The 24,739-nt window shown below is 36.6% G+C and overlaps 1 protein-coding gene across 4 annotated transcripts; it reads right to left on the reverse strand.

The window, feature by feature from the left end:
• Nucleotides 1-3,063: 3,063 nt before the first annotated feature.
• On the reverse strand, nt 3,064-23,002 carry LOC129562005 (UDP-glucuronosyltransferase 2B4-like). Of its 4 annotated transcripts, none has more exons than XM_055434935.2 (6): nt 22,273-23,002; nt 21,310-21,458; nt 12,469-12,600; nt 7,248-7,335; nt 6,168-6,387; nt 3,064-3,371 (listed from the first exon to the last, which is right to left on the reverse strand). In XM_055434935.2, exons 1-6 carry the CDS (start codon nt 23,000-23,002, stop codon nt 3,092-3,094), a joined length of 1,599 nt encoding a protein of 532 aa, XP_055290910.2. In that variant the 3' UTR covers nt 3,064-3,091. The 4 variants fall into 4 exon arrangements, with proteins under 4 accessions (XP_055290910.2, XP_088692198.1, XP_088692200.1 ...); XM_088836072.1 differs by having other exon boundaries at nt 21,310-21,454; nt 22,269-23,002; XM_088836074.1 differs by having other exon boundaries at nt 22,525-22,993.
• Between the last annotated feature and the right edge of the window lie 1,737 nt (nt 23,003-24,739).

A 24,739-nucleotide genomic window follows, 5' to 3' on the forward strand; every position in this document is an offset into this window, starting at 1 on the left:
CTGTAATGTTTTATTTGTTTAGTGATGTGACTTGGAGTATATTTAACAATATTGCCCATAATTTAACTGTTTTCTTTCAGGACTGTATAACTCATACCTATGTTGTAGATAAGTGTGTTCACAAATTGATAGCCATTTGAGTGCTAGTGGGAATATTCAGTATGTAATTATGAACATATGCAAGTCTTTCTGCATGACAGATAACTAGATGATGAGTTGCAATATAGAACAGTGGGCATAAATTTTATTTAAATGGTATTTCCATATTATACTCCCTCAAAATTAGTCCTACCAGATTATTTATTCTACAAATTATTTGTAGGAATATTACTCATTGACAATTTCAATTTCCCAGGTTTTCCATGTCACCTTTCATATGTCATTGGCCCTTTCGCGTCTGTGAGTTTCCTGTTCATACTTTTCATTATTTTCATATTGGACTGCTCGACTTTTCATTGGAGGTTTGTAGTCTTTCTTATTGCACAGTGACTACCAACCCTTTGTCTATTACAAGTGTTACTGTATAGATTTGAGAAAAATTTTATAAGCCTATATGCTTGATTTAAAAACATTTTCTACTATGGAAACATATGTTTCTATTTTCTTACTTTTCTGTTAGTTCTATTTTTTAAAAAAATATGTGTCAATTATCTAGGTGGGTTCTATGGAAAATTCTATGGTAAATTTTCCTATAATTCTCCAAACACCAATGTTTCATTTTTAAAATAAATTATGCCTAAGACTGAAGAATGTTTTGTTATAGGTTGTAGATGGTGGTCCCCTTGACCAATAAGACAAGACTCATTCCCTCACCTGGACATTTTGATTATAAACTGCTTTCCTGATGTATAGTTTTCATCGGTACCTTCAAGTTGTTTTCATTTGATTCAACAATTTTTTACAAAATTTATGCGATTTTTGTATTGTTCTCATTGTTTCTGATTATTTCAGTCACAGTGGACCTAGATTTAAAGGAAATAAAGTCTATAATATTTTCTGTCATGATAAAGGATTGAATGTTTACATGTAAGTGTTATGGGAGGGACGATGCAATAGCTTCCTGAGGAAAGAGACAAAAGAATGATAAATGCTGATCTAGTGTGGTTATGGTATAATATAATATGAAAGTGAAAGTTGCTCAGTCATGTCCAACTTTTTGGGACCCCATGGACTGTAGCCTACCAGGCTCCTCTGTCCATGGAATTCTCCAGACCAGAGTACTGGAGTGGGTAGCTGTTCCTTTCTCCAGGGGATCTTCCCAATCTGGTATATGAACCCAGGTTTCCCACGTTGCAGGCAGATTCTTTACCATCTGAGCCACCAGGGAAGCCCAAGAATACTGGAGTGGGTAACCCTATCCCTTCTCCAGGGGAATCTTCCCAACCCAGGAATCGAACAAGGGTCTCCTGCATTGCAGGTGGTTTCTTTACCAGCTGAGCTACTAGTGAAGTCCATATCATAATATAATAGTAAACAATTCAGTCTGTGTTCTACAAACCCATTGAATTTTTCATCATATTTGCAAGTAGCTAAGTGGTGCTGTGTCTTGAATTGTAAAAATATACATAGATTTAGATATATATATAGATATAGATAAGATCATAGATACATTCAGGTAGCTTTGGAGAGAATGAAAATTCAAAAGTCCCTTTAGAGTTCAGGTTATAATTTTCTTAACATACAGTTGAGAACTTATATCCATTACCAAAGGCTGATTATGGGAGTGAAAATAATAGGCGAATAAAAGGTGGATGACAAAAGAGAATTAGGTCATGACATTAAAGATTTTTGCAAATATCTCAATTTTATAATAGGAAGCATGCAGCAGTTGCTATACTTCTAATTCTACAAACACTCTTATGGCTGTCAGGGGACGTTCAACTTTAAAGAATCCAATATGTTTTCTTCCTTTGCGTGCCATTTCTCAAGGACTCTCTGTTCCTTATCAGTTCCTGGAAAACAGGAACGAGCAGATCCGCACACAGTTCTCAGGACTGAGACCATGAGAAAGAGCACCTGCTTGGATTCCCTTCAGTGACTCCCTTCACTGACTCTCTTCAGTGACCTTGTACTTAAAGGACTATCCATTTTGTTGCAACTGGTGAAGTTTCATTCTTTTTAAAGGCTGAGCAATCATTTTATTGAAGATATATAAACATGCATTTCTGCAAATAAAGTCCCCTTGTTTCACTCGAGACTTGGGTCCCCTGCGTCTTTCTTCTCATCGACTGCAGTCCGCAGGTCCCGGTCTATGAAGACCGTGACATATGGCAAATGAGTTTAACTCGATGAAGGCAAGTGTCTTGCCATGGCTTTGGGTAAGAAGTGATGTTGAGGATGGGTGCACAGTAAAAATGAACTACTAGTGGTCTCACAAATAAAATTAAAAGATGAATATTTTAATAGAATTCCAATTATTGAACAATTTCTATAGTTAGGAAAAGCTATAAAATTCTATACAAAAATGAAGGTAAAATTCTGAATATCTACACTGGAAAAGAGTCTAATGCTGGGAGGGATTGGGGGGTGGGAGGACATGGGGACGACAGAGAATGAGATGGCTGGATGGAATCACCGACTCGATGGACATGAGTTTGAGTGAACTCTGGAAGCTGGTGATGGACAGGGAGGCCTGGCGTGCTGTGATTCATGGGATCCCAAAGAGTCAGACACGACTGAGTGACTGAACTGAACTGAACTGAACAAAGTAATTTGGATACTATGAATAGACTTTTATTGTTCTTGTTTCTACACCCAACTTGTGAAAAACATTTAAATTCAATCATATTTTTTAGTATAACTTTTTCAGTAAAATAATAAATTTCAATACATATCCACATAGTTTTATGGAGGAGTTCTATTTATGAGGCAGAACTGCTAAAGCAGCAGTACCTAACCTTTTAGGCCCCAGGAACTGGTTTCGTGGAAGACAATTTTTCCATGGACTGGGGTAGGAAGCAATGGTTTTGGAATGATTCAAGCACATTACATTTATTGCTCACTTTATTTCTATTATTGCATCAGCTCCACCTCAGTCATCAGGCATTAGATCTCAGAGTTGGGGACCCTTGAACTGAGGTCTCAGATACAGCTAGTCTCTTTTCCCCTTCTTTCCTGTTTTAGCAAACTTCCAGTAACAAAATAGACAACATTTTGTGATGACAAATATGGCAGTTGCCACACAGGCCAGCAGGAACCCAATGACATCCAGAGAGTGGTACTGGAACCAGGTGAGGTCATGGACAGCTGGCCGCAAGTGCTTAGCTCCTTTGTGGCGCATGACAAACTCGATCCAGAAGACTGCTCTGTCCAAGGGCTTCATAGGCTGATCATGTTGAATGGCTGATAATCTCATCACATTCTCTTTGTAGCTGAAGGAAAATAAAACAGTGATCATTTATGGAATGAGCTATAATAGATAAATATGTGAAATTTTCTTGCAGATGGTAACAAAGAATGCAACACAGAATGGAAGAAAAACAGATAATTTTCTCCGAGGTGATTATTGAGATATTAGCTTATGGGCTAGGATTTCTTAAATGCATAGCATTTCAAGCTACAAAGAAAAGAAAGAAAATGGGAGAGAACAAGATTGTGTATTCTAAAGAATGGAATGAGCTGTCCCAAAGGGAAATAAAAGAAAAGAAATTCATAATATGTTTGTCCAAAGTTTGAATTATCTCATAAAGAATTGTTAGTAGACCTGGTAGACGTATTTCAAAATGTTATAATCCAGATATAGCAGGTAAGTCAGTGATGAGGTTTGGAAACATGTCCATACAGGGCTGATCTTACATTAGTGAAGTGGTGGTTGAAAGTGTGGAAGTAGATTGACTCAGTTTGATTCCTGACTCTTTGTTGGTTGCTTTTTCATTCTTTCTGTTCTTCAGATTTTTTTAAAAAATTACTTTTACTAACATTTTAAAACTTTTTTATTTTTTAAACTTTTAATTTTACTTTATAGGGCTCAATAGTGATAGAATCTGTTTCTCAGTTTTTCATTGTTGTATAAAATGGCTAGGAATAGTACCTTATCTAATTATTTTGAGACTATTATATTGATTCTTAGAGGCATTCCTAGCATGCAGTAGACACTCAGTAAATGTTTACTAGTATTGTTGTTCTGGTTCTTGTTCTAAAAATTCTGGAGAAGGCTCAACATTTCACTTTCAGGCAGTGCAGACACACTTGTTTCTACTGTTGAAATTATGGCAGACTAATAGACAAGAAGGAAGAATACAGAGATATAGCTCATGAACTTTAAATCACAAAGTGCTATACCATGGTAATGTAGTAATAACAATTGAAGCAACTTTTCTCCCTGTACTGTCAAAAACACAGGAGAAGCACTGGGCTTTTGCAAAGACTGCAGTAATCCTGGAAATATATTTTTAATACAATAGGAATAAACTAGAATAAAAAAGTTACTTAATATGTGTAAAGTAACACTGTTTTACTAAATACAACATGTAGCATATCATGAACATTCAGTATATCTTCATTTTTGACACCAACATTATATTATTAAAAATTAAAAAGACATATAAACATACTAGAGATATGTACATTTACATAAAAACAGCAAATGAAAGATTTGTTTCTTTTAAAAGAAGAAAAAAAGTGCTTTTTATGGTGCTCACTTAGGACAATAGCTGTGCTAAAATTAAATTTAAATAACACTTTATAAAACACAAAATGCATTTTGCTGCTATTACTGACACATTCTCAAAATGTTTTCTTTACAAAGTCATTATAATAAAAAGGCGGGAATATATACATCAAATTTGTGATATTGATATAATTGTGTCACTGAAATTCATGTACATCCTGAAGTGATTTGAAAATCAAATATTTCTGTTTTCAGAAAATGTCGCTTTTAAGTAGGAATATCCCAACATAACTATCTATTCCAAATAAGACAAAAACAAGCACAAATAAAAGAACTCTGAATATACTTACATTTATAAGCTGTATCTACATAGTTGTAATTGAGTAAACTAGAAAATTCTAGTTGTTTACCATTTATCAATGATGGGATTAAAATATTATTACAGACTAGCAGATATAGAGAACAATCTATTGGTTACCAGATTTGGGGGAGTAGAAACACACAAGTGGGGGAGTAGGAGGCAAAATTACTGGGAATAATATAAGCTCAAGGAGGTGTTGTATAACGCTGGAAATTTAATCAATATATTGTAATTACTTTAAAAGGAAAATAGTCTTTAAAAATGGTGTAACATTTTTAAAAAAAGGAATATCCCAACATATGGGCTTCCCTGCTGGCTCAGATGTAAAGAATCTGCCTGCAATGCAGAGACCTGGTTTGATCCCTGGGTTAGCAAGATCCTCTGGAGAAGGGAATGGCTACCTACTCCCATGTTCTTGCTGGGAAAGTTCCATGGACTGAGGAGTCTGGTGGGCTACAGTCCATCGGGTACCAAAGAGTCGAACACAACTGAGAAACCAACACTTTCACTTTTTCATATCAACATACTCTTCCCAAGTCAATTATGTTTAGATTTTATAATTCTTTCAAGCAAGACAAAATGATCACAGTAAAAAAAAAAAAAAACCCCAAGAATATACCCACATTTATAAATATTATATACATAGTTGAAATTGGGTAATTAGAAAGTTATAGCTGTTAATCATTTATCAGAGAAAATATTAGCATAGAAAACTTGGAAAGTAGTAAATGTAATTGGAATTTGAAATGGATTATGTCATGGTGGTTTACTGTGAATAAACCATCTTTTAAGAGTTTAAAACATTTGAGAAGTTCACATGCTGAAAGAAAGAAAAATGGACAGATGAGTATCCATAGCATTCATGGTTCCTTACAATAACTTTGTTCTCAATGCTTCTTAATCCTTCTATTACCAATTTATCATTTCAGTTATTCTTCTCATTCTGATGATTAAGTTTCTCAAAATTTCTCCACTGTCTTTAAAACACTGACAAACCTTTTCCATAAAACCATGAAAAAATCTTAATGTGACACTCACAACCCGTTATTATTGTCGTTTTCAAAGCATTGAGCAAATCTTACACCTCATTGTGCTTACGTGAAGACTCATGCCTGCCTCCCTGGCTTTCAAATGAGACCTTCTCTAGAAAGATTAGCTAGTAAAAAAAAAAAAAAAAATATATATATATATACTCACGAAGGATTATTAATGACTTCCTTCAATGCGTCGAGCAAATCTCTTGTTGACATTGTTTCCAAGTCCAACCTGATAGCTGTTCCCTTGGATTTCATTTGAGCAATGTTATTAGCTTGATCAGCAAACAAAGGAGTGCCCACCATAGGGATCCCGTGATAGATGGCCTCATAAACGCCATTGCTTCCACCATGAGTTATAAAGGCTTTGGTTTTTGGATGGCCTAGGATTGAGTGAATTTCAGTAAAATTATTAATTATAACTCAGAATAAAATGAGAAATGGGTATTATAAGGCACTGGAAGAAGGAGTATCTTTTAGATAATAGATTATTACGCATATGAAAGTGCTTTTAACTTGCTTTCAGAACTCAGAGAAGAAACGGCTATGTCTGCTGAAGGGGTAAATGAAGACTTTGTGAAAGAAGTGCTGAGTTACTTGAACATCACAAATGAATCCATGATTAGCAGGTGAACAACTTGAAAGAGCATTCTGGGTAAAAGAAACCACGTGCAAAAAAAGAGGAGGGCATGCCGGAATTTATTCTCCTAAAGATATAGTGAAGTCATTTAGTTTGATAGGAGTGGTGTCAGGGGAAAAGAAGGATAATGGTAGTGGCACTGGAACCAGAGGAAGGAAAAGCTAAATTTTATCATGAAGTGTGTTATTACTTCACAAAAATGATTGTGAATTTTTTTTATGGAAAGTTGAGAGTCATTGGTAATGGCAGGAGAGTTCTTATTTTTAGTAGCATTTAACATACCTCTACAGAATGGAAATGATAAGTATAAGGAAAGAATTTAGAGACAGAACAACAATCCAGGAAGTTATTGAAAAGTTCACTGTGAGAAGTAATTACAGCTAAAGTAAAGATTCTGGCTGTAAGGGATGTGACTACATAGAATAAACTGACAACTTTTATACGTTCTCCTTTTTTCCCATAGCAAAGAAAATTATAATAAAGTAGTAAAGTTTTCTTTTTCAGTGTTTCAATAATTGCTTTGTAAGTGTGTTTCTTGTTGAAGCACTCTCACTATGCTCAGCTGTTACTCATGTTTTCATTATTTCTTCTGACAAGTCTCACCAAGAAGGTCATTCTGGGGAAGCCATTTATACAACCGGGTATTGGGTCCTAAGGTATCTGGTTTTTTGCCATCATATCTCCATAGAACCTGTTAAAAGTAAAGGAAATACCTTATTCTATGAGTTGAACTTCAAAATTATACTAATAATTTCTGATTGACTAAGATACATATAATTACATGTCTTCCATATGACATGTAAGTAATGGTAACTATTAATACAAAGACATATATAGGAATACCTATGTTTGATGTATTAATTATGTACACATGATGGCACAGACAGTGAGATTTTCAATGACCAATTCAAATATTAAAAAGAAAAAACTGTTTTGTTGTTGCTTTTCAGTCACTAAGTTGTGTCCAACTCTTTGCACCCCATGGACTGCAGCATGCTAGGCTTCCCTGTCCTTCACTATCTCTCAGAATTTGCTCAGATTCATATTCATTGATTCGGTGTTGCTATCTAACCAACTCATCCTCTGTCACTCCCTTCTCCTCCTGCCCTTAATCTTTCTCAGCATCAAGGTCTTTTTCAATGAGTGATCTCTTTGCATCAGGTGGTGAAGGTATTGGAGCTTCAGCTTCAGCATCAGTCCTTCCAATGAATATTCAAGGTTAATTTCCTTAGGATTGACCGGTTTGATCCTGCAGTCCAGGGGACTTTCAAGAGTCTTCTCCAGCACCACGATTCAAAAGCATCAATTCTTTGGCACTCAGCCTTCTTTATGGTCCATCTCTCACATCCATACATGACTACTGAAAAACCATAGCTTTGACTATATGGACTTTTCCGGGCAAAGTGATGTCTGCTTTTTAATACACTGTCTAGGTTTGTCATAGTTTTTCTTCCATGGATAGGTGGTTTTGTTTCTAACACAATAAGTCAGTGGCAGATTACACATCACCTACACATTCATTTGCTTTCTTTATATGCTAGTGCTCATTTTCAAATTCAGCACTCACTGATTTATTTTTGACTGTTATAAAAGAGTTTACTTATATCAAGTAGTTATCTGGTATATCAAGTAGTTATTAGAATTTTACACATTTTGATTATAAAGAGGAAAATGTATCCAGTCAATCAACTAAGATAAATATTTTGGCTTATTTATAATTTATTAATCCCCTTCATATATCACAGCCTTGTCATGGTAAAGGGGCTTGTGTAACTCAATGAAGCTATGAGCCATGCTCTGCATGGCTACCCAAGGGCAGGTGGGTCATAGTGGAATGTTCTGACAAGCTGTGGTCCACTGGAGGAGGGAATGGACAACCACTCTAGTATTTTTGCCATGAGAACCACATGACAGTATGAAAAGGCAAAAATATATGACACTGGAAGATGAGTTCTCCAGGTCAGAAGGTGTCCAATATGTTGCTAAGGAAGAGTGGAGGGCAATTACTAATAGTTCCAGAAAGAATGAAGTGACTGGGCCAATGAAGAAATGATGCTCAGTTGTGGATGTGTCTGATGGTGAAAGTTTGATGCTATAAAGAAAATAGGATCCTGGAATGTTAGGCAAATGAAATCAAAGTAATTGGACATGGTCAAGCAGGAGATAGCAAAAGTGAATATCGTCTTAGGAATCCATGAACTAAAATGGACAAGTTCAATGAATTTAATTCAGATGACCATTATATCTATTACTGTGGTTAAGAATCCCTTAGAAGAAATGCAGTAGCCCTCACAGTCAACAAAAAGTTCTGAAATGCAGTGCTTGGGTGCCATGGCAAAAACAACAGAATGATCTTGGTTCATTTCCAAGGCAAACCATTCAACATCACAGCAACCCAGGTCTATGCCCCAGCCACTAATGCTGAAGAAGCTGAAGTTGATTGTTTCAGCAAGATCTACAAGACCTTCTAGAATTAACACTAAAAAAAAAAAAAAAAAATGAAGAAGAAGAAGTCTTTTCATCATAGGGATAGGAATGCAAAAGTAAGAAGTCAAGAGATATCTAGGATAATAGGCAAGTTTGGCCTTGTAGTACTAAAAGAAGCAGGCAAAGGCTAACAGACTTTAGTCAAGAGAACACACTGGTCATAGTAAACATCCTTTTCCAACAACTGATGACTCTATACATGGACCTCACCAGATGGTCAATACCAAAATCAGATTGATTATATTCTTTACAGCCGAAGATGGAGACGCTCTATACAGTCAGCAAAACAAGACCTGGAGTTGACTGTGGTTCAAATCATGAGCACCTTAGTGCAAAATTCAGATTTGAATTGAAGAAAGACTTAAATTGAAAGCAGGGAAAACCACTAGGCCATTCAGGTATGACAGAAATCAAATCTCATACAATTACACAGTGGAGGGGACGAATAGATTCAAGTGATTATATCTGATATACAGAGTGCCTGAAGAACTGTGGATAGAGGTGTGTAACATTGTACAGGAAGCAGTGATCAAAACAACCCCAAAGAAAAGGAAATGCCAGAAGGCAAAGTGGTTATCTGAGGGGGCTTTATAAATATTGAGAAAAGAAGGGTAGTGAAAGCCAAGGGAGAAAGGGAAAGAAAGATATACCCAACTGAATGCATAATTCCAGAGCACAGATAGGAGAGATAAGAAGGCCTTCTTAAATGAACAATGCAAAGAAATAGAGAAATCAATGGGATATGAAAGACTAGAGATCTCTTCAAGTAAATTAGAGATCCCAAGGGATCATTTCATGCAAAGATAGGCACAATAAAGGACAGAAATGGTATGGACTAATAGAAGCAGAAGATATTAAGAAGAGGTGGCAAGAATACACAGAAGAACTATACAAAAGTGGTCTTAGTAACCTGGATAACCGTGATGGTGCGGTCACTCATCAAGAGCCATACATCTTGGAGTGTGAAGAAAATGGGACCTTAGGAAGTATTACTATGAAGAAAGCTAGTGGAATTTCAGCTGAGGTATTTCAAATCCTAAAAGATGATACTGTTAAAGTGCTGCACTCAATATGCCAGCAAATTTGGAAAACACAGCAGTGGCCACAGGACTGGAAAAGGTCAGTTTTCATTCCAAACCCAAAGAAGGGTAATGCCAAAGAATGTTCAAACTACTGTAAAATTATGTTCCTTTCACATGCTAGCAAGGTAATACTCAAAAATCATTTAGCTCGGCCTGAGCAGTACATAAACCAAGAAATTCCAGCTGTGCAATCTGGGTTTAGAAAAGGCAGCAGAACCAGAAATCAAATTGCCATCATTAATTAGATCATAGAAAAAGCAAGAGAATTCCAGAAAAACATCTACTTCTGCTTCATTGACTATGCTAACTTTTGACTGTGTGGATGACCACAAACTATGGAAAATTCTTAGAGTTGGGAATACCAGACCACCTTAAGTGCTTCCTGAGAAACCTGCCTGTATACAGATCAAGAAGCAACAGTTAGAACCAGACATGAAACAACAAACTGGTTCAAAATGGGAAAAGGAGTATGTAAAAGCTGTATATTGTCACTCTTCTTATTTAACTTACATATGCACAGTACGTCATGTAAAATACTGGGCTAAGTGACTCACAAGCTGGAATCAAGATTGCTGGAAGAAATATTAACTACCTCAGATATGCAGATGATTCCACTCTAATGGCAGAAAGTGAAGAGGAACTAAATAGACTCTTGATGTGGGAAAGTGAAAGTGAAAAGTGGGAGGAGAGTGAAAAAGCTGTCTTAAAACTCAACATTTAAAACAATAAGTTCATGGCATCTGGTCCCATCATTTCATGGCAAATATATGGGGAAAATATATGGGGAAATATATGGGGAAGCTGTGACATATTTTATCTTCTTGGGCTCCAAAATCATTGTGGATGGTGACTACAGCCATGAAATGGAAAGACACTTGCTTCTTGGAAGAAAAGCTCTGACAAATCTAGACAGAGTATTAAAAGCTGAGACATCACTCTGCCAAAAGAGGTCCATATAATCAAAGCTATATTTTTTTCCAGTAATCATGTATGAATATGAGAGTTGGACAGTAAGAAGTTTAGGTAAGGTAAGATAAGGTGAAGTCACTCAGTCGTGTCCGACTCTTTGCGGCCCCACGGACTGTAGCTTACCAGGCTTCTCTATCCATGGGATTTTCCAGGCAAGAAGAGTACTGGAGTAGGTTGCCATTTCCTTCTCCGGAGGATCTTCCCGACCCAGGGATCGAACCCAGGTCTCCTGCATTGTAGGCATATGCTTTACCATCTGAGCCACCTGGGAAGTCCTTAAAGAAAGCTAAGTGCTGAAGAATTGATGCTTTTGAATTGTGGTGCTTGAGAAGATTCTTGAGAATCCCTTGGACAGCAAGGACATCAAACCAGTCAATCCTAAAGAAAACCAATCTTGAACATTCATTGGAAGTACTGATGCTGAAGTTCCAGTACTCTGGCCACCTGATAACTCATTGGAAAGACCCTGATCTGGGAAAGGTTGAAGGCAAAAGGAGAAGGGCTGGCAGAAGATGACATGGTTAGATAGCATCACTAAATCAATGGACATGAATCTGGGCAAACCCTGGGTAATAGTGAGGGAAAGGGGAGCCTAGCATGCTGTAGTCCATGGGATTGCAATGCTTCAGGTGACTTAACGACTGAACAACAACAGCATAATTTTTTAATAATAAGTTAATTAGTGCTGCTGAAGAAGTATGTACTTTTAAATGTATTTCTGTATAAGCAGGAAATAAGATAGAGCCAGTACTCAGTAGTGACAAGGAGATAGTATTAAACTATATTATCCTCAAACTCTTCATGTAGTTTTGGAAGTATGTACTTCCAAAAACAATGAAAAGTGGAATTGTTTGACTTGAATCAATATGGCATGACTACATTTATTGTTAAAATTTAACTCCCAAAAGCATCTGTATGTGTGTTGTGTCCTCAGAAGTCCTTCAAGGAAAAGGAACAAGTGACAAAGCAGAATTTACCGGTTAATCTTCCTGCCCATGCTGCCATCGTATTAATAACGCCAAAATTCACACTGTGTCTCTTAAATATCATTCTTTTTGATTAATATGTTGAATAATTAAAATTATTATGGATCAAAGGCACTCCCTGTATTGCCGTAGCACCTGCCTGTATATTTTGGTTTATATATACATATATATGTATATATATGAGATAAATTGCTTCTATCACATTATTTACCTTTCTGATAGAAAATGTCTAAAAGCAGATCTTTACAGAGTTTAACAGACTTATTAAATAGTTGCCCATGATTAAGTTATTGTATCTACCTTTTGTGGAATTTGAGCGAAGGCTGATGCAATCACATTGGCTCTGTCTTCTGACATGTTACTGACCATTGACCCCAAAGAAAACACCACAATACCATTTTCTCCAGAGCTCTGCACAAACTCTTCCATTTCCTGTGAAAAAAGAATTTGCCCCATCACAAAAGAGCAGCAGCATAGTATACATAATTGAAGGGATTGCTATAAGAAACTAAAGATAGAAAATCAGAAATTGTCTCGAGATATTGAGTGGTGATTTCTTACAAAAATATTGTGGTAAGATACATATGGCATAAGATTTACTTTCTTAATTGTTCCTAAGTGTATAGTATAGTAGTGTTAATTATACTCACATTGTGCAACCAATCTCCAGAATTTTTTCATCTGACAAAACTGGAAGTCTATGATCATTAAGAAACTCCACTTTTTTTTTCTCTAGCCTTTGGCAAGTTTCATTCTACTCTGTTTCTACAAATGAGATTAGTCTGGATACTTCTTATAAGTTGAATTGTACAGTATTTGTCTTTTTGTGACTAGTTATTTTCACTTAATGTAAGGTTCATTCATGTTGTGACATGTGTCAGAATTTCCTTTTAAAGGTGAGTAGTATTCCATTGTTTGTATATATGACATTTTGTTTATTGCTTCCTCTGTTGATGGACATTTGGGTTGCTTCAACCTCTTGGCTCCTGTGAATAGAGCTTTCATGCATATATTGTACAGATATCTCATTGGGATCCTAATTTCAATTATTTTGGATATAAGCCCAGAAAAGGAATTGCTGAGCTATATGTGTAGACATGTTTTATATTAGAAAGTACACATTATTCTTATCACATACTGTACAGTTAGCTAATAGAGTGCCAACCCACTCCAGTACTCTTGCCTGGAAAATCCCATGGATGCAGGAGCCTGGGTAGCTACAGTCCATGGGGCTGTAAAGAATCGGACATGACTGAGTGACTTCACCTTATCTTACCTTACCTAACCACTCCTCCAATTCTTTTGAACATGTTAAATTCACATCTTGGACTTTGGTCAGTTGTGCTAATAAATATTCAACACTAAAAAATCATTGAAAAAATTTTTTGAGGAACTTTATATTATTTTTTATAATGTTGCTTTTTTAAAAATCATTTTTCATCCTTGAGATCCTGGGAAAAGAATGGGTGATATGAGGTCAATTTCTTCCAGTATATATATTTGTGCAAATGTGTTTCTGTATAAGCAGGAAATAAGATAAAGCCAGTACTCAGTAGTGACAAGGAGATACTATTAAACTATATTATCCTCAGACTCTTCATTAATCTTGATGTTAATTACTGACATGGATTCTTGGAAGGAAGTTACTTGCTGGATTCAACTCCCTTTGGTTCTTTGTTATTATAATTCTGCTAAATTATTTATTTATTCCAGACAGACTTTTTGAGAATGATTTAGGTTATTCACTAATATTTCACTTCCTGAATATGAGCACTATGAAAAAAAATATGATCTGAATCACTTTATGTCATTCATTCAGCTCTGTAATCCTATTCTTCACCTTAAACTTTGTCATAATTTCCATATTCTGTCTAAATTACTCACTACTGACTTGAGGAGTCAAGTATTATAGTTTGGAAGTTCTATGAAATAGTTCTGTGAGTTCTATTTATAATCCAAAGCTATACTTGTATAGTTATTTATTTGAGTGACCATATTGCTGTGTTTCTTTACATATGATACCTTTGCCCTGAACTTGAATAATTAATGTCACAGATGGATGTGCTATGTTTAACTGTGGTGAAGGACATTCAACATGACTTCAGTGAGTCCCCCTGGGAGCACCTGCTCCACAGAGGAAGAGGTGCCCAGGGCTTTCTGAAGCACAGGTCTGGTCAGCTTTTGAGTCATTCACTTCTAACTAAATAAAGCTCCTGGTGAATCCGTATTTTCCAGGAATTGTTTCTGAATTATTTTGCTTTGTGATCCTCGAGCCTTTCTGATTACAAAAAAGTTACTTTCTATACTAGAATAATTCCAAATTTTAAATGGCAACCCACCCCAATATTCCTGCCTGGGAAATCCCATCAACAGAGGAGACTGGCTGGCTATAGTTCACAGGGTCGCAAAGAGTCAGACATGACTGAACATGTATGCGTATTCACTACTCTGTACCTTAGATCTCTAGTATTTATTTACTAAGAAATACAAATTTGTATCCTTAAACATTTCTCCTGTTCTTCCACCTCTCAGTCCTGGAAATCACCATATTATTCTCTGTTATTACAAGTTTGGCATTTTTAGATTTCATATACAAGTGATATCTTACAGTATTTGTCCTTCTCTGTCTTTTCAAAAAGATAAACAAAATTGACAACCTTTAGTTAGACTAATCAAGAGAAAAAGAGACTCAAATAAATAAGATTAGAAATGAAATGGAGACATTACAACTGATACTGAAAAATTACATAAGATCCCAAGACTACCATGAATAATTATAAGCTAAGAAATTATTAATACATATATGAGAAGAATGGAGAACTTCTTAAAAACAGACTGCATCAGGAAGAAGTAGAAAATCTGAACAGTCCTAATAAGTAAGGACATTGAATTGGTAATCAAAAACCTATCAACACACAAAAGCCCAGGACCTGATGGCTTCACTGAAATATTCTATGAAATATTATAAAATAATTAATGCCAGTTCTTCAAAAAATCTTTAAAAATTAAAGTGGAGGGTAGGAATATTTCCAAACTCATCCTACAAGGTCATCATCATGATCATGATACCAAATAGATAAGGACATTGCAAGAAGATAAAACTAAAGTCCAGATTGAGTATTGATGAAAAAATTTTCAGCAAAATATCAACAAGCAAAATTCCAGAACACATTAAAAGAATTATATACAAAGACCAAGTGAGATTTATCTCTGTGATGCAAGGATAAATAGAATGAACTATAAAATAACTTGATTATCTCAATAGATGTCCAAAAAACATTTGACAAGGTATGACATTCTTTGATGATAAAACCCTCAACATAATAGGGTATAGAAGGAACATACCTTAATGTAATAAAGAACATATATGACAAACCCAAAGCTAACATTATACCCAAAAGTGAACACTTGAAAGCTTTCTCTCTAATTAGAAACAAAATAAGGATGCCTACTCCCACACTGATTCAATACAGTAGTAGAAGTTCTAGCTAGAGCAACTAGGTGAGACAAAGAAATAAAAGACATCCTAAATAGAAAGGAAGAAGTAAAATTTTTATTTTTTACAGAAGACACGATTTTTTTTTTTTGTACAGAAAATCTCACAGAGTCAACAACAACAAAAAAACCTGAACTAATCAACAAATTCAGTAAAGTTGCAAGATATAAAATCACTATATAGAATTCAGTTTCATTACTGTGTACTAACAATGAAACTGGAATGAAGCTGGAATCAAGATTGCCAGGAGAAATATCAATAACCTCAGATATGCAGATGACACTGCCCTTATGGCAGAAAGTGAAGAGGAACTCAAAAGCCTCTTGATGAATGTGAAGGAGGAGAGTGAAAAGGCTGGCTTGAAGCTCAGCATTCAGAAAACAAAGATCATGGCATCTAGTCCCATCAATTCATGGGAAATAGATGGAAAAACAGTGGAAACAGTGTCAGACTTTATTTTTTTGGGCTCCAAAATCACTGCAGATGCTGATTGCAGCCATGAAATTAAAAGAACTTATTCCTTGGAAGGAAAGTTATGACCAACTTTGATAATATATTAAAAAGCAGAGACATTACTTTGCCAACCAAGGTCCGTCTAGTCAAGGCTATGGTTTTTCCCGTGGTCATGTATGGATGTGAGAGTTGGACTGTGAAGAAAGCTGATCGCCGAAGAATTGATGCTTTTGAACTGTGGTGTTGCAGAAGACTCTTGAGAGTCCCTTGGACTGTAAGGAGATCCAACCAGTCCATTCTAAAGGAGATCAATCCTGGGTGTTCATTGGAAGGACTGATGCTAAAGCTGAAACTGCAATACTTTGGCCACCTCATGTGACGAGTTGACTCACTGGAAAAGACTCTGATGCTGGGAGTGATTGGGGGTGAGAGGAGACGGGACGACAGAGAATGAGATGGCTGGATGGCATCACTGACTCAATGGACATGAGTTTGAATGAACTCCGGGAGTTGGTGATAGACAGGGAGGCCTGGCGTGCTGTGATTCATGGGGTCGCGGAGAGTCGGACATGACTGAGCGACTGAACTGAACTGAACTGAACAATGAAACATCTGAAAAAGACTATCCCATTCACAATAACATCAAAAGTAAGAAAATAACTAGAAATAAATTTAATCAGTGAAGTGAAAGATATGTGCAGTGATAGCTATAAGCAATTGTGAGAAATAGAAGAAAACACTAATAAAGGCAAAGTGATCGTGTGACATGGACCAAAATGTTGACATTACCAAGAGCCAAAAGAATCACGCCTTGAAATTTCATATTTACCACAAAGTTTCAATATTTCAAATAATAGTGTACTGGCCCCCAATTAGACACATAGACCACGGAACAGCATACAAGGTTCAACTAATATTCAACAAGGGAGCAAGGGAGACAAGAGCACCAATTGTGGAAATATTAGTCACTTCTTTCTTTTCTGAGAAAACTGGATAAACATACGGAAAAAAAAGAGACCTTTATCTTATACCACTCACAAAAACAACTCAAAATAAATCAATGACTTAAACATAAGACCAGATACCATAACATCCTTAAAAGAAAATATAAGGATGAAACTCCTTGGCACTGATCTTGAAAATGATGTTTTTTATATGACATCAAGACCACAACAAAAGGAAAAAATCACAAGTGGGACTACATCAAGCTTAAAAGCTTCTGAACAGTAAAAGAAATAATCAACAAGATGAAAATGTGATCTACAGAATGGAAGGAAAGTTTTGTAACACATATTGAATGAGGGGTAAGATCTAGAATACATACACAACTCATAACAAAATTCAATTAAAGAATGGGCAGATGAACAAAATAGACACTTCACAAAGATTTCCAAATGGTCACCAGGTATAGGAAAAGATACTCAACATCAGTAATCATCAAGGAAATGTATTTCAAAATCACAATCAGATATTACCACACCCCTATTAGAAAGTCTATAACCAAGAAGAGAAAAGTGTTGTGAGAATGTGGAGAAAAGTGAATCCTTGTACACTCTCAGTGGGAATGTAAATTGGCTTAGCCCTTATGGAACATAAATTGAAGATAGATCTAAAACAATTAAAGATAGATCTATTGTATGATCCAGCAATTCTACTTCTGGGTATACAGTCAAAGGAAATAAAAACAGGATATTGAAGAGGTATATGTGCTCCTAAGAATCGATGCTTTTGAACTGTGGTGTTGGAGAAGACTCTTGAGAGTCCCTTACACTGCAAGGAGATCCAACCAGTCTATTCTAAAGGAGATCAATCCTGGATGTTCATTGGAGGGACTGATGCTAAAGCTGAAACTCCAATACTTTGGCCACCTCATGCGATGAGTTGACTCACTGGAAAAGACTCTGATGCTGGGAAAGGTTGGGGGCGGGAGGAGAAGGGGACGACGGAGAATGAGATGGCTGGATGGCATCACCGACTCTGTGGACGTGGGTTTGAGTGTACTCCGGGAGTTGGTGATGGACAGGGAGGCCTGGCTTGCTGTGATTCATGGGGTCGCGGAGAGTCGGACACGACTGAGCGACTGAACTGAACTGAACTGAACTGAACTGAACTGATGTGCTCCTTGTTGACTGCAGCATTATTCACAATTAGCTAAGGGAAAAAACTTAAGTGCCCACCAATAGATGAATTATTTAAAGATGTTTCATAGATACACACAGACATACACACACACACACACACTCACAGACACACATGCTCAGAATGGAATGTTATTCACCCATGAGAAAGAAGGAAATTCTGCCATTTTCGACAACATGGGTGGACTTGAAAACATTATGCTAAAATTTGTGCTGTCATTTTAATCTTTACTCTATTCCTATAATCAAATATATACTATGATACATATCCTGAAAATTGTAATTCTAGCTTATGCTTTTTTAATCTTCAAGAAAACTGTGATCTTATTATATTTGTTATTTTCCAACTAGATATTTTATTATATCTGATTTAGTATAATTTAGCATTGTTTCCCGGAGAAGGTAATGGCAAGCCACTCCAGTACTGTTGCCTAGAAAATCCCACGGATGGAGGAGCCTGGTAGGCTGCAGTCCGTGGGGTCGCTAGAGTCAGACACGACTGAGCGACTTCACTTTCACTTTTCACTTTCACACATTGGAGAAGGAAATGGCAACCCACTCCAGTGTTCTTGCCTGGAGAATCCCAGGGACGGGGGAGACTGGTGGGCTGTCGTCTATGGGGTCACACAGAGTCGGACACGACTGAGTGACTTAGCAGCAGAAGCAGCAGCATTGTTTCCGGAGAAGGCAATGGCAAGCCACTCCAGTACTCTTGCCTGGAAAATCCCATGGATGGAGGAGCCTGGTGGGCTTCCGTCTATGGGGTCACACAGAGTCGGATACGACTGAAGTGACTCAGCAGCAGCAGCATTGTTTCAGAGAAGGCAATGGCAAGCCACTCTAGTACTCTTGCCTAGAAAATCGCATGGACAGAGGAGCCTGGTGGGCTGCAGTCCATGGAGTCGCTACTAGGACATGACTGAGCGACTTCGCTTTCACTTTTCGCTTTCACACATTGGAGAAGGAAATGGCAACCCACTCCAGTGTTCTTGCCTGGAGAATCCCAGGGACGGCGGAGCCTGATGGGCTGCCGTCTATGGGGCCTCACAGAGGCAGACACGACTTAAGCGACTTAGCAGCAGCAGCAGCATTGTTTGGGCTATCCTAAGCGGCTCAGATGGTAAAGAATCTGCCTGGAGTTCAGGAAACTGGGATTTGATCCCTGGGTCGGGAAGACTCCCTGGAGAAGGGAATGGCTACCTACTCCAGTATTCTTGCCTGGAGAATCCCATTGACAGAGGAGCCTGGAGGACTACAGTCCATAGTGTCACACTATGAAGTGATTTAGCAGCAGCAGCATTTAATGTAAACTTTTTTAATGTTAGGAATTTTTAAGGTTTTGGTGATCAGATGAAGAAGATGAAATACTAAAGTATTTTTGTAAATTTTAAGGCTTTTCACCACAGCACTAGCTAAAATAAATGCCTTTTTCCAGCAATATAATTGAATGTATATATAAATGTATGTTTCTATTCCCAACCCAGAGATTTATTTAAATTTATTTAAAGTAAATCATCCTGATTCATGTCAATGTATGGCAAAACCCACCACAATAATGTAAAGTAGTTATCTTCCAATTAAAATAAATTAATTAATTTAAAATAAAGAAAAAAATGAGTTAATGTGATATCTCTGTGAACACCGTACTCTAGTTTTCACTCATTGTCTATATCTAGCAACCATCTGCTAAATGGTCTCTTCCTACTCTTTACCATTTACAATCCAACCCAGTGACTACATCTTGTTTTTTATTTTAAAAGTTGGGAAGATCCTCTGGAGAAGGAAATGGCAACCCGCTCCAGTATTCACACTTGGAGAATCCCATGGACAGAGGAGCCTGGCAGTCTACAGTCCATGTGATTGCAAGAGTCGGACACAACTTAGAGACTAAACCACTGCCATCATCTCTTTTTATCTTAATCCTTTCAATATTCTTCCCAATGCCCCTACTAGATGTTTCAAATCTTTATAATTATCTGTTTCCAATTTCCCTCTACAGCATCATCTTCTTCTTAATTCAGCCTTTTCCTATCTAGACTAAACTTGGACTTTTTGGCAACTGTCATTACTACTCCACCTACCTTTCTTTTATGTCTTCTTCCAAATGAGCTATGAGGGAAGCCCATATCTTCTTCTACCCCTGCCCTATTCCTCTGTTTATACCTGAGCATCGTTCAGATCTCATAATTATATATGGATCAGAGATACTTTATATGATTCATGCTGAATATTTCTTTAGCACTTTGGTCTTTCCATATTATAACATTTTTTACAACTTGATTGTTGTGTTCTGTCACTCCAGGTGGACTTTCAGTTGGCAGAAACTGTGCCTACACCATTTGCCTATACTAGCACTCACTTCTGGAATATGCTATATACAAAATTACCCTATAATAATTATAATACAATTATAATGTAACATATTATAGTGAGATGAGATGGTTGGATGGCTTCACCAGGTGATAATATAACTATTATTTTATTTATATAAAATATATATTTTTATATAAAAATATGTGTCCTTTAATGAATGATGCTTCTCTATGTGTTGAATAATGAAATTGTAATTTAATTGACATATTATCAAAGTGTCCCATGTACTCTAGTTTATTCTGTAATGATAATGAAATTCACATAGTTGTGTTAATATAGAAATACATCACTTTCTAAGTGGAAGGTCATTTTATCCAGGTCCCCACATCTGACTACCTGCTGCTGCTAAGTCACTTCAGTCGTGTCCGACTCTGTGTGACCCCATAGACGGCAGCCCACCAGGCTCCCCCGTCCCTGGGATTCTCCAGGCAAGAACACTGGAGTGGGTTGCCATTTCCTTCTCCAATGTGTGAAAGCGAAAAGTGAAAGTGAAGTCACTCAGTCATGTCTGACTCGTAGCGACCACATGGACTGCAGCCTACCAGGCTCCTCCATCCATGGGATTTTCTAGGCAAGAGTACTAGAGTGGCTTGCCATTGCCTTCATTCTAAATAAAGAATACAGAATGATTCCTATTGAAAACACAAAGTTCACAAAGAACAACAAGGAGGAGTAGGTGACCTTAGGAAGGGGCTTCGCAGGTTTGCAGTGGAGCCCTCCAACAAATTCAACATTTGGTAGTCGTGGACGAGGAAATGACAAATCCCAGTAAGTTCGTAGGAGCCACATTTCAGCTTTCCCCATTGTCTCTGATAAAGTAGTAGGTCTTCCTGAAAGTAACAAGAAAAACAACAACAAATGTTTTATCAGTGATACTATTATCATGTGTGTATATTAGATAATTTTTGTAAAGGAAATTGGAATGTTGTGGCCAAAGATGTTTGAATGTGTCTGTTGCTTGATAAATATATAACATAGCATAGTATAGGATAATAAAGTATATGTGGAATACATCTGTTTCTACACAAGAAAAAACAGTTTCTAAAAGCTAACTGGATACTTGTACTAAAAATATGTGTATAACTTTCAATGTGCATGTCTTCATTTATCAAGACAGTTTATGAGATTCCTAATGACTTTAAATTAAAAAAAGAAGTTTTGTAAATTGGTTAGTCATTTGCAGAAGTCCTAGGTACTTCAATTTGTGGTAAATGACTTCCTGGTATCCAATACTAGTAATGGGCTTCACCCTACCCTATAATTTAAGTGTTTGCATAATATTTGTTAGATTGAGGGTCATTTTATATTTTTATTTCACTGTTTCACTTATTTGAGATAAATTTTTGTGAATTTCTATTTATACAAACTCAACTTCCAAGGCACTAGGAAAAATAAGACTTAATGCTACCAACTGAAATCATGAGTTACCTAGTAGTTTGGTTGCTAAGTGGTAACTGACTCTTTCCAACTTCATGGACTATAGCCCAACAGGCTTCTCTGTTCATGGGATTTCGCAGGCAAAAACACTGAAATGGAATGCCATTTCCTTTTCCAAGGGATCTTCCTGATCAAAGGATCTAACCTGTGTCTCCTGCATTGGCAGGTAGTTTCTTTACCACTGAGCTATCAGGAAGCCCAACTTACCTAGTACTTCACTGTAAAACTGATTCCACTTCTTCTCATTGTGTGTCTGGAAGAAAAGTTCAAAATAAATTGTATATAACATGTTTTTGATCCTCTCCATGAATGTCATGCGGTCACTTAATTCTGAAAGCATAACAGGTACATAAGATGGTGGGAATGGAAGTCTTCCGCTATTCTTTTCAATTATATGGCCAGGTGAGGTGTAATGACTGTACACGAATGGTATTTTAAGCAATTCAGCCAGCAGTTCACCACAGGGACCAACGGCATCTGCAATAAGGATATCAAACCTTGATTCCTGTAGTTTTGTCATTAATTTCTTGTTGGAAATAGCCTCTTTACAAATATTTATAGTAGTATCAAAAAATTCCCCAAATAAAATTTTCACTGTTGAAAAATAGGACCAAAAGGAATCTTTCGCCACATACGTCCATTTCTCAAGAAGATGTTCTATAAAATTCTCATAATCACTTTTTGTTAAAGATACAGGAAACATCTCAAATTTCATAGTAGATGGTTTGCTGGAATCAGGAATAGTGGAAGCTGAAGATATCAGAACGGTCACCTCATGACCCCTCGTGACAAGTTCATCCAGAATTGTCTTTACATTCAGCCAGTGACTAAATTCCACTGGCCACACCAGCACCTTTCCACAACTCCCACTGCTAAAGTAGCAAGTCAGCTGTAGCAGCAGCAGAAGCAAGAGCCTTTTCATAGACATCTTGCTCATATGCAGTACTTTTAAAATAATTACTGTAAACTTTTGCTATTGCTCAGGCTTATATCCAGAAGAAATTAACCAGAAGTTAAATTATAACTCCTATTCCTTAAAAAAGTAGATTACATGAATAGTCAGCAGATGTGGAAATCAAGTGAAAAGGCAAAGTTCAGAACACTTCGAGATTATACAGTGTGTTTAGTGTTGATTTGTCAGTGATGTCACCCATCTTGTACACACACATCAATTATATTTTGTGAGAAAGAAGACTAACTAGTGTAAAACAATAGCAAGTGAGAGGCTCTTGTGTCTGTAGTCGCTTTGACACAGAATTAGAGATAAGGTGACATCAACAAGATGGAGGGTTATGAGGTCACAACAATTGTGTCCCTCACAGAAATAACAAAAACAATAAATGACCAACTGCAAACCAATGTAAATTATTTTGGGAAGGTTCTGGACTAAAATGAAAAAGCAGCAGAAATCCTGCAGCTTGCAAAGACTGAAGATGTGTGTTCTGATTTTTTTAGTGTAATGTATTAATACTAAATATATCAATTAAGTTTGACTGGTCAGTTGCATAATTTATGATCACTATTGACATATTGATTTTTTTACCTGAACGATCTGCCTACTGATGACAGTGGGGAATTAAAGCAGAAGGAGACTATAGAACAAACTACGAGATGGTGAAGGACAGGGAAGCCTGGTGTGCTGTGGTCCATCAGGTGATATTATCAGGTTGATCAGCAAACATAGGAAAGCCCACCATAGGGATCTCATGGTAGATGGCCTCATAAGTGCCTTTGGTTCCACCATGAGTTATAAACCTTTTGGTTTTCTGATGACCTAGCATTAAGTGACTTTCAGTAAAATTATTAATTATAATTCAGAATAAAATGAGAAATGGGCATTATAAGGCACTGTAAAAAGCATTGATTTTAAGATAACAGATGGTTACACACAGGAAACTGCATTTAAATTGCTTTCAGAACTCACAGCCAGAATTTTCTCTCTGCTGGAGAGATAAGTGAAGGCTTCATGAAAGAAGCGCTTTGTCACTTGAACTTCACAAGTGAATTCAAGATTGGCAGATGAACAACTTAAAGAACACTCTGGGTAAAAGAAACCACATATGCATAAAAAGGGGGCATTCAGAAATATATTCTCTTAAAGATTAAATAAGTCATTTAATCTGATAAGAATGGTGTCAAGGTCACAGAAAGGGTAATTGTAGTAGCAGTGGAACCAAAGAAAGGAGAATTTTCATTTTATTAAGAAATATGCTACCCCTTCATGAAAAAGACTGGATGTTTTTTCTGTAGAAAATGGAGAGTCACTGGTAATAAATAAGGAGCTGTTATTTATCAGTAGTATTTAAAAAATTCCTACAAAGGAGAACCAATAGGTGTAAGGAAAGAATTCAGAGGTAGAACAATAACCCATTAAGCTATTCACTGTTAGAAGCAATTACAGGCAAAAAGAAGATATTTTAATTCTGGGCATGAGGGACATGACCAGGTATAATACAGTGCCAACTATGAGGTTTTCCTTCTCCCCTCTAGTGTTGGAGTAAAAACACAGAAGTAAAGTTTTCTGTTTGAATGTTTTAATAATAAACCCTTGATAAGTTTGATTCCTATTGAAGTTCTATCACTCTGCTCAGCTGTTAATCATGTTTTTAGGATTTGTTCTGCCAATATTTACCAAGAAGGTCATTTTGGGGGATTCAGTTATACAGACAAGTAT

The sequence above is a fragment of the Moschus berezovskii genome, chromosome 5 (genome assembly GCF_049115385.1).
Source record: "Moschus berezovskii isolate FMDL1 chromosome 5, NW_MosBer_1.0, whole genome shotgun sequence".
NCBI lineage: Eukaryota > Metazoa > Chordata > Mammalia > Artiodactyla > Moschidae > Moschus > Moschus berezovskii.

Bases quoted from the DNA above. Each gene is read 5' to 3' on its own strand.
- LOC129562005 (XM_055434935.2), bottom strand. From the start codon at position 23,002: ATGAGCAAGATGTCTATGAAAAGGCTCTTGCTTCTGCTGCTGCTACAG. The intron at 12,601-21,309 runs GTCACCTACTCC...CTTTTTTCACAG, and splicing joins CTGCGAAGCCCCTTCCTAAG to GAAATGGAAGAGTTTGTGCA. The intron at 7,336-12,468 runs GTAGATACAATA...TACTTTTAACAG, and splicing joins TCGCTCAAATTCCACAAAAG to GTTCTATGGAGATATGATGG.